At 35.2% G+C, this 14943-nt stretch overlaps 1 protein-coding gene across 1 annotated transcript; it reads left to right on the forward strand.

Annotated features, from left to right (window-relative positions):
* The first annotated feature begins 4257 nt into the window (after positions 1-4257).
* On the forward strand, positions 4258-6450 carry LOC149165707 (cell division cycle 20.2, cofactor of APC complex-like). Its single transcript, XM_089429911.1, has 5 exons — positions 4258-4359; positions 4523-4819; positions 5272-5541; positions 5626-6204; positions 6304-6450. Exons 1-5 carry the CDS (start codon positions 4258-4260, stop codon positions 6448-6450), a joined length of 1395 nt encoding a protein of 464 aa, XP_089286037.1.
* Positions 6451-14943: the final 8493 nt, after the last annotated feature.

Raw genomic sequence — 14943 nt, forward strand, 5'->3', positions numbered from 1 at the left:
ACCACCATAATGCTAGTCGATCACTATAATGCACAAATTGACTAGGTAGTTGATATAGTTGACCATATTTTTCCTCCAACTCTCCATGGTCATCTTGGTAATCTAAAACTTGGCTAATTTTAGGCTTCTACACATTTTCAACCAACTATGATTCTAAGAATTTCCTTTGTGCTTTTTCTCTAGTTGATGCAGGCTCAATGCTAAAATTGACACTTTGCTATCACTTTATGGTACACCTAAAACCTTCTATCCACCATTAGCTATATAGGGCACCTCAATTAACAATGTTATCTGAATATTTGCATTATGATACTAATTCTTTCCTCTAGTATTTGTCTCCAAAAGTTGACTTAACCTAATGAATGATGAGGATAACTAACTAGTCGACTAGACATGAGAATTCATCACTCATCAAACACCTATGCATTATCAATTGAGTCAACTAATTAAATATATGGTTGACTTTCCATTGATTGTACTAAGGGATCTACTTCCCAATGACTACTTGTCAATGATAAATGTGGATTCCTCCAACCATTAAACTTTTGTTAGCTACATACTTGATCTATTATCTATCGACTACATAAATATAAATGATGTAGGTAATAATGCCCCATAAATGATATAAATGTGAAAGTATAACAATATGCAATATCATGCAAATGACTTAGGCACACATAAATCAAGTGCAACATGTTTATAAGTTAACAACAATAACTAATAAGATAATTACAGCAATTAAATATCACACAAGACACATGAGCACTTGTCTTTGTAAATATTGACTAAGTGGCTACAAACCTTAGATATTCCACCTAGCCATAGACGACACTATTGTAAATATTTTAGTAGTGGGCCACCTCCGAGTTGGGCTATGATTACCAAAGGAAAAAGGCTCACCTAGAGCCAACAATGGACACATAGTTTGTACAAAACAAGTACTATGCCAAGTACCAACTCCAACATCCTCCCTAACTACATCCCTAGATCCCCTAGCTTAAACTACCCAAGGTAAGCCACCCCCTTCTCTATCACTATAATCCTTTAAGCTATACACTTTTTGGGCTTCTAGCATAGTCCATTTGGGAAGTCTAAAAGAACGGTAACTCTAGGAGTTCCAACTACCCTCAAGAATATTCTAGGAACCCCTCAAGCCTTACACTAGGAAATCTTACCCAACAAGTTCCCCCTCCAAGCTCCATCCTTTCCCAAGATGAGAAAGGAAAATTTCCCACATATTCCAATGAGAAACTCCCAATAGTTTACATAGGTCATAAGCTTCAATGCATATCTAAGCTCATACTCAACTAGTCTCAACAAAACTAGGGAAGTACCAAGGAGAATGGTTGTTTGGATGATGGTTGAATGATGACCAAAACTATGGAATGAAACCCCACAATCATGGAAAACATGACTTATGTATGAATGAAGTCATTTTTCCAAATGTCACCAAGGAGCTCACCCTCACCACATGGGAACTGCCATAGCCTTATTTGTCCATTCACTTTTGGACTTAGGATAGAAAACCAAGGTATGACATAGGCTTATACATGCCCTTTTTTTATAAACTTTTGGTTATGTCCATAAAGTCACTTTTGGAATATAATATTATTGCCATGGCTTACGAACCATGTCATAGTTCCACACCCTCACCTTTCTTACTATGGAGTCATATCCCCCCATACTCTTTTCATCTGGTGTTTTGCATCCATGCTGTATTTTCTTATAACATGGGTGTGATTACATATATTCATAGCTAGGCTCACTAGCATTTAACATAAAAGCTCTTTGGCCTTAATCACACAAGCATTCTAGCTTCAAGACATATAAACATAGGCACACACACCCAAAAAACAAATATGCACATATAAATACATGGGCACGTACAATCAACACAACCTAGTCCACCAACCTAATAAAAGTATCTACAAACATATACACGGGGTCATCTTGGGGGTGTTACATCCACAAACCAATTCTATTTCTTCCAACAAGCCATCTTGCAGGTCCACCTCAACCTAAGTCCATGCCCATCTTCTATTTCTTCCAACCTAAGTATATTATTTTTATAGTAAAATATATCATAATTATGGTTTTTATATGTAATGAGAATAATCATTTGTAAATATTGATTAATTTATTATTTATATTTAAGAAAATTTGATTTTTTTTTTTTTTTAAATAGTGGTTTAATGGTCAAACTTAGAGTATTATCCAATGTCTTTGGGTTTTGCGTTATTAATTTATTTTTTTGGATGTAAGAAAAATGTAATAAAAAATAATTTTATATATAACTCTAATACCATCTTGCAGGTCCACCTCAACCTAAGTCCACGCCCATCTTATTTCCTATTGAACTCAAGATTTATTTTCACCAAGGCACTAGAGGGAACCCCAACAAAATCTTACATATTGTTTGTGGAAAATTGGTTCCCTTGAGAAGTCAAAGTCTATGCTTCATCTTTGTACCACAAGACCTAATGGCCCCCAACTTTGAATTTTACCTGAAAGGTCATCTGCACCTAAGTCTAAATGTAGAAGAAAACACACCCATCCTCTAGTTAAAACATGGACCACTAAAGCATATCCATTAAAGAAACCCAATTATCCTCAATCCATATTTTAAGGGATTCTAGCGAGATAATCTTACCATAGAAACACTACACTATAGTCTTTCCCAAGATGTCTAAGACCTCCTCAATCCACACATCCAACCCTAACACCATTTTCACCTTTGTTTTTTTAGCACGAATGAACCTTTTCCTCCATTGCTTGGATTCCACTCTTTGAATGACCTCCTAGGAGAACTTCTTCCTAATCTACTCCGAAGGATCTAGATATTCAATTTCCTGGGGAAGTGGAGAAAGGCATTCGAAGCTTAAAAATGATGCATGTACTACATGGTCTATTTGGAGATTTGTCTCAGTATAAAACAAAGGGCTCACCACCTCAATATTTTTCCTAGAGTTAATAGGGTTATTAACATTCTCGTCTAGATTAGACTTGAGATTGACAAGTGTCCCTCGAGACTTAGAGTGGAAAATTTTGGAGTTATATTTTGGCTGTGGTCAAAATATTTGGACATGGTAAGGGCTATCTGCCCCATAGTCCACAATGTGTTCTTCCATGATGGCTAGCCTCCGAAGAAATACGGACACAACAAAATTATCCTAAACATTATTCCATACTCTAAACATTATCCTACATCTTTATATATATCCACACTATATTATAAGTTAATATAAGATTTTAATAAATTATAATTAAATAAATTATAATTTATATTATTTTTATAGTAAAATATATCATAATTATGGTATTATATGTAATGAGAATAATCATTTATAAATATTGATTAATTCATTATTTATATTTAAGAAAATTTGAATTATTTTAAAAAAATAGTGGTTTAATGGTCAAACTTAGAGTATTATCCCATGTCCTTGGGTTTTGAGTTAATTTTTTTTAGATTTATAAAAATGTAATAAAAAATAATTTTATATATTACTCTAATACCAACCTAATTCAATCTTTTAATATAAAAATTATTTTCAATAAATTTAAAATTAAGCCAATATAAAATCTAAATTAATAATAAAAATATTAATTTTTTAATAATAATAAAAGGATACATACATTGACATAGCTAAATTTGGACGAAGAAATCCGGCAAATAACAGGTTTTTCCAAAGGAATATTACCCTCACACATTAAGGTTTCCAACGATAATTACCCTAGCAAATTATTATTAAATATTAATGTAGTAAAATTTGCGGAATGTTTCGAGGCTTGTGAAGCCCAAATAATGCTCGGAACAAGAAACTGGTTTGGCTTTATGACCGTTGGCCTAAAACTAGTTACTATTTAGCGTCTTCACAGTTTCTCTCATCCTCCTGCCATCATCAATTGACCTGGTTTGTCTGATTGTGCAGATAGCTTTGCTCTGGGGCAAGGAGAACGCCAAGAGGACACCAGGGGCTTCTGATACTTGGCTCGCTCGCTAACTTTTTGGAGAACCAGACGTCCTCATACTTTGAGGAACCGAGGCTTTTAGAATTGGAATTCATTTGGACCTACTGTTTCTCATTTTATTTTGCAGAACCAAACATCCTCATTCTTTGAGGAACCCTAGCTTTTAGAATTAAAATTCCTTTGCAACTTTTGATTTCTTTTCTGTTTTGCGAGTTTAAATTTAGGCACGTTGATTTGTCTGTCATATATTGTGTTTTGTCTGGCTATTTTACTTGAGTAGGAGTAATGGAATCGTCTTGCAGTTCAATGAATTCCAACAGGCATTCCACAGAGAAGCGATGTCTCCGTCCTCTGCAGAAACAGGGTGCTTCAACGAATAAACACAGCGTATGCATTCTCTCCTTTTTTTTAAAGATAATTTCTATGCTGCAAACATGCCATTCCCCCAATTAGGTTTATTACAGTGAAATGTGGCTAGGGGGCAACAGGTTCTCCTGATTCAGTTGGATGTCTGAATCGGGATTTGATTTTATTGTTTCTGCTATCACAGAGCGATAGATTTATTCCGGCAAGAGGATCCATCGATTTGGACGTAGCTAGATTCATGGTCACGCAAAAGCAAAAGGACAATAACGATATCCATGCGCTCTCTCCTTCCCCCTCCCCTTCCAGAAAAGCATACAAGAAGGAGATGGCAGCCACTTTATTGAAGAATGCCGGTGCTGCGGACAACAATTGCAGAATTCTTTCTTTCAATGGAAAATCATCGACTGTTTCCCAAGCTTCACAAGAAAATGTGTTGGCTAATCTCCCAATTTCTAGAAGAGCACGCAGATATATTCCTCAGGTAAGGCCTGGATTTCATAAAAAAGATTATAGTCATTTTGGCTAGACATTCCATAATCAGATCCTGAATTCTGTTGATGTTTACTCGCTATTGAATCAAAGCCCTTGATCGTATTTGTTATTGCAACATTATCCCATCTTGAGGAATGTTTTACACAAATTTTTCCTTTTCTTTTTCATTTGCTACGCTGAATTCGCTACTACACCGATTCCAATTTCTTAAAAAAAAAGTTATTAACATAATGTTGTTAGAACTACATAATATTTCTTCACAAACCGAGCCATGATCCCATTTCATTTTTTAAAAGCATTGATATACTCTTCTGACACCAGATAAACTACATTGTATTTGGGGTTTTCGTTATTAGTACACTGGATATGCCTATCTGAGGACCATTGTCCTTTGTCTTTCTTCCTTCACCTAGTAATTTAACTTATCCATGTTGATTGCAGTCTGCAGATAGAACCCTGGATGCGCCCGACCTTCTGGATGATTATTACTTGAATCTATTGGATTGGAGTTCCACCAATGTTTTGTCCATAGCCCTGGACAACACTGTATACTTGTGGGATGCTTCTAATAGCTCTATATCTGAGCTTCTGATTGCAGATGAAGAAGAGGGTCCCGTTACCAGCGTTAGTTGGGCACCCGATGGGAGCCAAATTGCCATTGGGTTGAATAATTCTGTTGTACAGTTATGGGATTCGCAATCTAATAAAAAGGTAAATAAAACCTGTTTATCTCTTCCAAGGTTTTCTCATTCTAATATAATGGCAATCTCTAAATTTGACATGATACAATTGCAGCTAAGAGCCTTGAAAGGTCATCATGACCGTGTTGGTGCACTTTCTTGGAATGGTCCTATTCTTACCACAGGAGGGCGGGATGGGATTATAATCAATCATGATGTTCGCATCCATGACCACATTGTTCAAACATACAGAGGACATACCGAGGAGGTTTGTGGATTGAAATGGTCTCCTTCAGGCCAACAACTTGCAAGTGGCGGAAATGACAATCTACTCTACATTTGGGACAAGAGCATGGCATCCCATAATCAGTCCTCTCAATACTTCCACCAATTAGATGAACATTGTGCAGCAGTCAAGGCCTTGGCATGGTGCCCCTTCCAGAACAATCTTTTGGCATCTGGTGGAGGGACTTCAGACGGTTCTATAAAGTTTTGGAACACTCAAACAGGTGCCTGCCTGAATACCGTCGACACCCATTCCCAGGTCTCTTCATTGTTGTGGAATAGACATGAGCGTGAGTTATTGAGTTCGCATGGGCTAAATCAGAACCAGTTAACCTTATGGAAATACCCATCCATGGTCAAAATTACTGAACTGACAGGGCATACAGCTAGAGTTCTTCATATGGCACAGGTATGAAAATTCATGCTTTTTATGAGTACTTATGCATGCAATCCATGTTTTCCCTTTAAATTTGTCCTAACGACCCTTACCATTGTTTTACTTCTTCAGAGTCCTGATGGGTACACAGTTGCATCAGCTGCAGCAGATGAAACACTCAAGTTTTGGCAAGTTTTTGGGGCTCCTGATGCCTCAAAGAAGACTAAGACTAAAGATGCAAAAGGGGCTTTCAACATGTTTCATATGCACATCCGCTAAGAAGTATATGTCAAAATTCATGGAATCAGGATGAAGGTTCAACTGAAGGTACTAATTAGATGTTTTTTTTTTTGTTTACAAAGCTCTTTTGCAGGCATTCTATAGTTCTGTTGGATTTTCATGTAGTACATTCCAATTTCTTCTTTGTAATATATTATAATTTCTTAGTTTGTACTAATTGCATGAATTGTGTATAGAGGGGCTTTCAGCAAGTTTCATGCTCACATCCGCTAAGTATTTGTCCAGATTCATGGAATCAGAGCGGATGTTCAACTCAAGGTAGTAATTAGATGTTTTATTTTCTGCTTGCAAAGGTCTTTTGCAGGCGCTCTATAGTTCTGTACTCTAGCATGAAGTGTGTATTTTATCTATTGTGGACCCTGATGGAACAATGTGGCAACAGCTTTGTGAGACAATGATCCATTTCTTCAGCTGCGTGATAAGCTTTAAAGTGGTTTTAGCAAGTCTTTGGAGCTTCAAAGACGGTTCCAAAAATGATACTTTATGGCTGTTAGCAAGCATCTGATTCACAACTATAAAAAGGCCTCCATGCTTCTACACATGGAATGATGATGAGGGGATGCTCAATGTTGCAGGTAATGCTTGAATTATTTATTTGGTTCATTAGTTGTAATGAACTTATATCTATATTTTTATCTCTTGTATATTTTATTTTTGTAATATGGCACACTATGCCATCATGCAATTCTTGTCACGTGTGAATTCTGATAGGATATTGATATTAATCAGAGTAACTAATCACATACATAAGTACTACTCTGATTCATGTGGCTACAATTCTAACATTAAAAAATATTGACTGCACTGAACTGACTAAATCCTTAAATAAGCAGACAATAAATTGAGAGCTTCTCATGTCCTGCCAGGACAGGCAATACTGACATCTTGTGTTGCATCCCTGTTGCGAGGTCATGTCCATGGATTTTAAACCTTCGCTCTCATGGAACTGCTGGCCTCAGCGATAATCTTTGTCCTCTGTTTCCAAACAAATCTTGTTTTTTTGTGGAAATTGTTTCTGTTTCTTGTATCCAGTGATCATCTCTTGCCTCCAGTTATGTTATTGGGCTGTTTAACTGATGAGCCATTATATTCTGTATTCCTCTGCTCTCATGAATCTGTCTTCCTCATCAATCATGATTGCCATATGTTGCCAAACACATCTTGAATGTTAGTCAAAATTGTTCACGCTCATTGGCTCTATCTGGTCATTATATTTTGCCTATGATTACTGACATCTATTATTGCGCTGTTGGAGAGACCAGTCATTCTTATCCCGTGCCTGTATTTTTATATGAGACTTTGATGGTGTTTGGAATTGTTGCGACTCCTCCATCTGGTTCCCGCTGTATTCTTGCCATATTTTGGCTTGCATTACACAATTATTTTTCATACTCTACGTTCAGCTAATTAGAATGTTTGCAGGTACCTCTGATTTAAGCATACCCATCTCTACTATTTCATGGATGTTCCCATTTTTTTTTTCCAAATGTGTTTTGCAATACCTTTCTTACCAGATAATACAGGTTACCAATGCCATCAAATCAAATTAAGTTGAAATTTCAATCATTGTTTCATTTTTTCATTTTCACGTCCCCAGTAAATTTTGGTAATGAGTTCGGTTAATCATGAACAACGATGAACAAGAAAAAATCAGATGAAACTGTCTTTGCATGTTCTTAAATTACCTTCCAAGGTAATTTAAAGGAAATACTGACAGGTATACTGGCAGCATTCAGTTGGTCAGATTTATCCAGAATTTGCAGATGATTTATAATTTATTATATATGGCTGCTTGATACTCAATATTACCATTTACCAGATGTCTAGCAATTTTTTTTTATCCATTTAGTCAACAATTAAAATTCGATCAATGAGACTTAATCTGCAAATGAGGTTGGTGAAGAACCAATCAGAATAATTAAGATAAAATTCAGGGTTTCCCTCTAGCTTTGAAGGCTAAATGACACATTGTCAAGTATTTCAATCTAATGCAGCAGAATTTATTAAATGAGAGACATTTTGATTTTGCAAGATACTGTTTATTTTGTTATGCATTGCTATACTTACCACTGCCATAACATTTGTCTAACACTATGAATTGTTTCTCTTTATTACACATGTTACAGTTCAAGGTGACTTTAACTAACGTCGGATCTTGCCAAGGTGCCTTTAATGAACATGGAATCTTGCCAGCATTCTAAGATGTTCGAGGATGGGTTCATACAGAGAAGAGCAACAATGTTCCTCAATTGCATTTTTTTAATCTCAAGATTTAAGGTAAGCTCTTTTATTATTGGTTCTGTACTTAGCTAGTTGCACTACAATTTTCTAGCACCACTGAATTGGTAAGTGTCTCTGGGCTTGATCTTTATTATCTTTTATTATCTTTTATGCATGAATTGTCTTGTAATTTCATTTTATTGTTTTTCTTTCTTTACTGACAATTGCCTCATTGTAGCTCCTCCTTCCCTTTGGGCATTGATAATCAATATCTATTGATGTCTGCCCCATAATCTTCCAGTGGCATTTTTCAATGCCACCAACGGCATTTTTCAATGCCACCAATCGAGAGGAAAATTTTCCACCCTTCAACTTCTTAAATTGACATCAACTTTGAAGTCTTTCTAGGATTATAGTTCAAGGCATTGGGAATAACCGAGATACAGAAAAATGTTGATCAGCAGCCTCCATTACTTCAAAGCTTTTGATAATTTTTTTGAAAGGGCAATGCCTGTCTGTGGATATAAATCCAAGTGTTTAGATACAAGTTTTCTGAAAATAGTTTAACTTTCGAAATTCTATTGTTATTTTGGTGCTTACCTTTCTGAATTACAATTTAGCATTGAATCAAATAACTAAAAATTCAGTCTGTCCTGCATTTTCCTTTACTGAATCTATAATATATACACTTCACTCCCATAAATTATAATATGAATGAAGTTCATATCAGGTCTATCCAGTACAATTAATTCAGTTCTCACATTTTTTAATTACACTTTTAATAACTTGTGAAAACAGCTACAAGTGAACATTTCTCCAGAATTGTTTAGTATTTTTTTATTTTTATACATAAAGGTGTAATTATTACACCATTATGTACAAATTCATAAATTAAATATCAAATATTTATAAATCATCATCATTAGTATTATTTTTAAATTTATCCTAAAAAATAGCTATTTTAACATGGTAACATGAACATAACTCTCAAAAGTTTTTGAATATGTACAGTGAATATTGTGAAAATCTAACAAATAGATATAAGGTTTATTATAAATATTTGGAATATTTGAAGATGGTATCAAAAACAATGGTATCATATTGGATAAATAAATGTATGTTCTTAATAGGCAAAATATTTGAAGATAGATTGGACAACAATTATATGAAATATGTAAACTCTAATATTTAGGTGTCATTATATGTTTTATTTTATATGGACTTGAGATATGAACATTGGGCTTTTATGAATTTTTATTTGTATATCTTAAAATTGAATTGCTGAATTTTCAATGTGACATATATATGGAATATATCACCTCTAAATTGTAATTATTTTTATTAGTTTAAAATAGTATTGCAAAACTTTCAATGTGACAAATCATCTATCAATTCTTAAAGCGTTATATATCAAGTTACAGGTGGGGAGGTTTCAAAAATATTGCAATTACAATGTATTGATAAAAATATCAAATTGTGCAAGACAACTAAAGGGATGGAGGGGATAGCTTTGCAACAAGATGGATCATGATTTGTAATGTCACGAATAGGTCCATTGTGAAATGTGGATATTGAAACTAAAGGTTAGTCACAAGACCATTGTGACCTAGACTTGGTGATGGACGTACAAGCAAGCAAAGATTGTTGATTTAGAGCTTTCATCAATAACAATAAGTGAAATTGTATATGATTATGTAACTACACATTATATAAAGTAGTGTTGGATTTTGGCATGCCTAACCTAAAATCCTTTTTTATCATACTTTATGTTCAATAGATTGGAATGTTTGCTAGTACCTCTAAAATCTAACATACCCATCATTATTTCATGGATGTTATACATTTTTCCTTTTCCAAAGTAGTGTGTCATACCTTTATGTATGCCAAGTAGTGGAGATTTTCATTAGGAGATAAATTAGATTCAGTCAAATTTGAATCATGGTTTAATCCTTTTATTTTCACTTCCCAATAAATTTTGGTAATGAATTTTGCAAATGATGAATAAAAAATACTTGGATGAAACTTTTGTTGTTTTGTTCTTAATTCTAAGGTAATTCAAAGGAAATATTGGCAAGTGTCTTAAGTTAATGTACCAGACTTTAGTGTTTTGTATTAATTCATCAATAACAATGAGTGAAACTCTATATGATTATGTAGCTACACAATTTTTTTGCGGAGGGAAAAATCACAATTTTCATTAGGATGTTGAAAATTGCATATTGTAGATGCTTCACGAAGCATATGTAGAAAAAGGTGGTTATTGCCGCAATGTGATAAACTATCAAAAATCTAACCCACGATGGGAGTAAATACAAATTTGCATGTCTATATATATATATATATATATATATATATATATATAGATATATGTATATATATAGATATATGTATATATATCTATATATATATATATATATAGATATATATATATAGATATATGTATATATATATAGATATATGTATATCTATATAGATATATATGTATATAGATATAGATATATGTATATCTATATAGATATATATATATAGATATATGTATATATATAGATATATGTATATATATATAGATATATATATATAGATATATGTATATATATATAGATATATGTATATATATAGATATATGTATATATATCTATATATATATATATATATATATATAGATATATATATCCATATATATATATATATATATAGTGTGTGATAAAAATATAAACATTGTGAAGACACAAAATCATCAAAAAATTAGGGCTTGGCTGCCCCAACATGTTGTTGATCATCATATGGTCTGTGAAAATATTGGTAGTATTCCTACCCTGTCTGCTCCTGGATCATCCAATACCCCCAAGGCTGGAGCACGACCTCCTTGGATAGTCTGTTAGAAATCTGGTTGCGTAGATGTGATGACAAGCGATAGTGTCAAAATGTGATTTCATTAGCAAAGCCTCATCCAATATATTCTGGAGAGTGTGAATGTGACAAAAAAATTGTTGATTAAACCAATTTATGATGAGTTTGGAATCGCCAAAAACCTTAATGTGTCTACATCCCTTCTCAAGTGCAAAGTGTAACAAATGACAGAGGGTAATAAGCTCAACATAATTGTTTGTTCCTTCTCCCAGACCCATCTGTATTTTGAAAAAATGATTGTCAGTGAGATGAAGGAGCACTTCTCCTCCACAACCATTCTGCTGAGTTGATCCATCAAAATATGCCCATGATAATTTTCTATCAATAGTTTCTACAATAATAGTGTGGGGTGGATGTGGGCGATCATCCTTCAGAATACTGCTATAAATTTAGATATGATGAGCTGAAGCTTGTATCCATTGAGGAGTGATGCCCTTGAATATGAGCTTGTTCCTGTGCAACCATATGCACCAACAGATCAGGAGGGGGCGGTTCCTGATTTTGATGGGAAGCGCGACAGACCACCATGATTGCCAAGCCTCCAAGATGTTTGTACCTTTCCATTTGTTGGATAAGTGTAATGTTGAAAGAACATGATTCTAGAAAGATGTGGTGATAGAGCAATGAAGAAATAGATGTTCACTTGATTCTGCATCCTGTTGACAAAGGATGCACCAGGTTGGTCCTTGGAATGAGCACCTATGTAAGTTATCCCCAGTGGGAGCTTTATTACGAAGGATACACCACATGAATAACTTTTCTCTTGGAGGAGCCTTCAACTTCCAGAGTGCGCGCCACCACCAGTCAATAACAGGGGGCTTATGATCAGAGAAAATTATGGGATAACCTTCCTTTGGAGAATAGGAACCATGTTGTGCATGTACCCAAATGAGCTCATCCTCACCATCTCTGATCCGAACATGTGATTCAAAGAGAGCGTTAGTGTAGGAGTGCCATTCATTATGCCAGTTATCTAGAATTCCTAATTGATCAATAGATTTCCAGGTCTGAGAGAAAATAGTGGAGTTGTCTAGATCAACAATGTGGGCAAGGTGAGAGATACCTGAGTTCGAGAGAAAAAGTATGAGCTTTGGGGGAAGATGAAATGTGCTCCCACATCCAGACCAAGGATCCATACCAATGCGGACCAAGTTTCTAGTTCCAATCCTCCAGGCCAGTCCATCACGAATGTAAGATATAGAGTTCAAAATAGCTTGCGAGATAGTTGATATGTTAGATTTGTTCCATGAAGGGCACCTGATCCAATCAAGGAGGTGGAGTGGACTGATATATTTATGTATGACTACCTTGGTCCATAATTTCTTTGTAGTGAGAACTTTCCATCCCATCTTGGCAACTAGTGCTTTTACAAAGGAATCAAGGTTTTTCATGCCCCATCATCCTTGTTTCATAGGAAGGGCGATGTGATCCCATCTGAACCAAGCATAAGTATGTCCTTCTTGTTTCCCCCTCCATAAGAATCTACAACACCATTGTTGTATTCTAGACAAAATGCCCCTTGGAATCCAAGCCAAGGACATCCAGTACACCGATGTTACTTCCAGAACAAGTGTAATAAGAGTGAGGTGTCTAATTGTAGATATCCATCTATGGTGCCAGATATTCAGTCTCCTTTCAATATTAGCCACTAGCCATATCAAATCAGCTATTTTGTAGTGAATAGGATTGAATTGAAATCCAAGGTATTTGAGAACATCTTCAAAGGGGAGAATAGGGAAGGGAAATACCTAATGGGCAAAGTGTAATTCATATTGGGAGCATCCAACAGCAGTCAGATTCAATTTTTATTGATTTCAATCCATTCCAGTAGCAAGGTAGAAGGACTTGAGGACAAAAAAAATACATATGAGTCGTCAATATATCTATTAAGGAAAACTAGGACATCATCAACAAAGAGCAGGTGAGGTATGGTGCATCTATTAGTAATTTTAATCCCCTATATTCTGCTTAGTCTTCTTTCCTCCGAGATGAGTTGACTCAAACATTCCATGACCAATATAAAAGGATGGGGAGAGAGTCAACAACCTTGTCCAAGAGCTCACTCAGCATGAAAAAATGGAGAGGCAAAACCATTGATAAGAACACTATAAGAGACATTAGATATGCATCACATGATCTAGTTAATAAAGGCTATAGGTAAACCTAGATGAGTCAAGAGCATTCTCAAATATAGCCATCTAGTTCAATCAAATGCCTTTGCTAAGTCAATCTTGAGGATCATACATTTTAGCCTCCTGATCTTGATAGAATGAAGAACGCACCGTGCAGTTCCAATAGCTTCATGGATCTGATGATGATTAAGGAAGGCAAACTCTTTTGAAGAGATTTGGTGAGATAAAATAGGCTTTAGGTGGTTTGCAATGATTTTGAAGATGATATTGTATATGAAATTGCAGAGAGAAATAGGTCTAAAGTTCATGAAGGTCTAAGGGGAGTCAGATTTGGGGATAAGGGTAATGAAGGTAGAATTAAAAGCATCATACATACGGCCATTGACCCAACATTATTCAAAGACTCGAAGTAGATCATTCCCTATCAATTCAAAGAAGGCTAGATAAAATTCAATCGGCCAACTATCCGGCCCAGGGCTCTTATCTTTCTTGAACCATTTAAGAGTACTTCCCAATTCTCCCATAGATACAGGCTTGATGAGATCCGTTGCGGCTTCTTGATCGAAAAATCTAGGGAACAATCCATGTACTTTGATAATCTTAGAGAGAGTAGATTCCTGAGGTGCCTTAAAGATATGACTGAAATGTGATGTACTGAGGTTGGCCAATTGGTTGAAGGATTGTAACCGATGACCAATATCATTCTCCAAGTGCCAAATCATATTGATGGCACGATGACCATTTGAAAATTGATCGCAAAACTTAGTGTTTTCATCCCCAAATTGTAACCATATGGCTTGACTCCTAAGTCTCCATGTTTCTTCTCTGTCCTTAAGAATTATGGTTCTCTCTGCTTCAAGGTTGGTGAGGCATTCTTTAGTTTCAACATAATCAAATGCCCTTCCTTCCATTCTACCAAATTAGATAGCTCATGTTCAATATTGTTGATAATGAGATCTTCCCTTGCTCTTTTTACTCCGGCCCATTCAATTGTTTTTTGCTTAAGGCAGAGAAGATTTTTAAAAAAACATTCAGTGTGAGACTGATTGAGAAAGGGTGGAAGAGATTTCCAACAATAAGAGACCATTTTGGTGTATTCCTCATCCTTTAACCCGGTCGAAATAAACTTAAATGGGGCTTTTGGCTTTTGATCTATGCATGCAATATCAAGGTAGATAGGAGAGTGGTTTGATAATCCTCCCGATCCCAC

This window comes from Pinus tabuliformis, chromosome 5_1, assembly GCF_031772625.1.
Source record: "Pinus tabuliformis cultivar Carrire ecotype Pingquan chromosome 5_1, CPIR1, whole genome shotgun sequence".
Classification (NCBI taxonomy): Eukaryota; Viridiplantae; Streptophyta; class Pinopsida; order Pinales; family Pinaceae; genus Pinus; species Pinus tabuliformis.

Coding starts and splice junctions, on each gene's coding strand:
- LOC149165707 (XM_089429911.1), top strand. CDS start 4,258: ATGGAATCGTCTTGCAGTTCAATGAATTCCAACAGGCATTCCACAGAG. Junction 4,820..5,271: donor CACGCAGATATATTCCTCAG/GTAAGGCCTGGA, acceptor TGTTGATTGCAG/TCTGCAGATAGAACCCTGGA. Junction 5,542..5,625: donor ATTCGCAATCTAATAAAAAG/GTAAATAAAACC, acceptor ATACAATTGCAG/CTAAGAGCCTTGAAAGGTCA.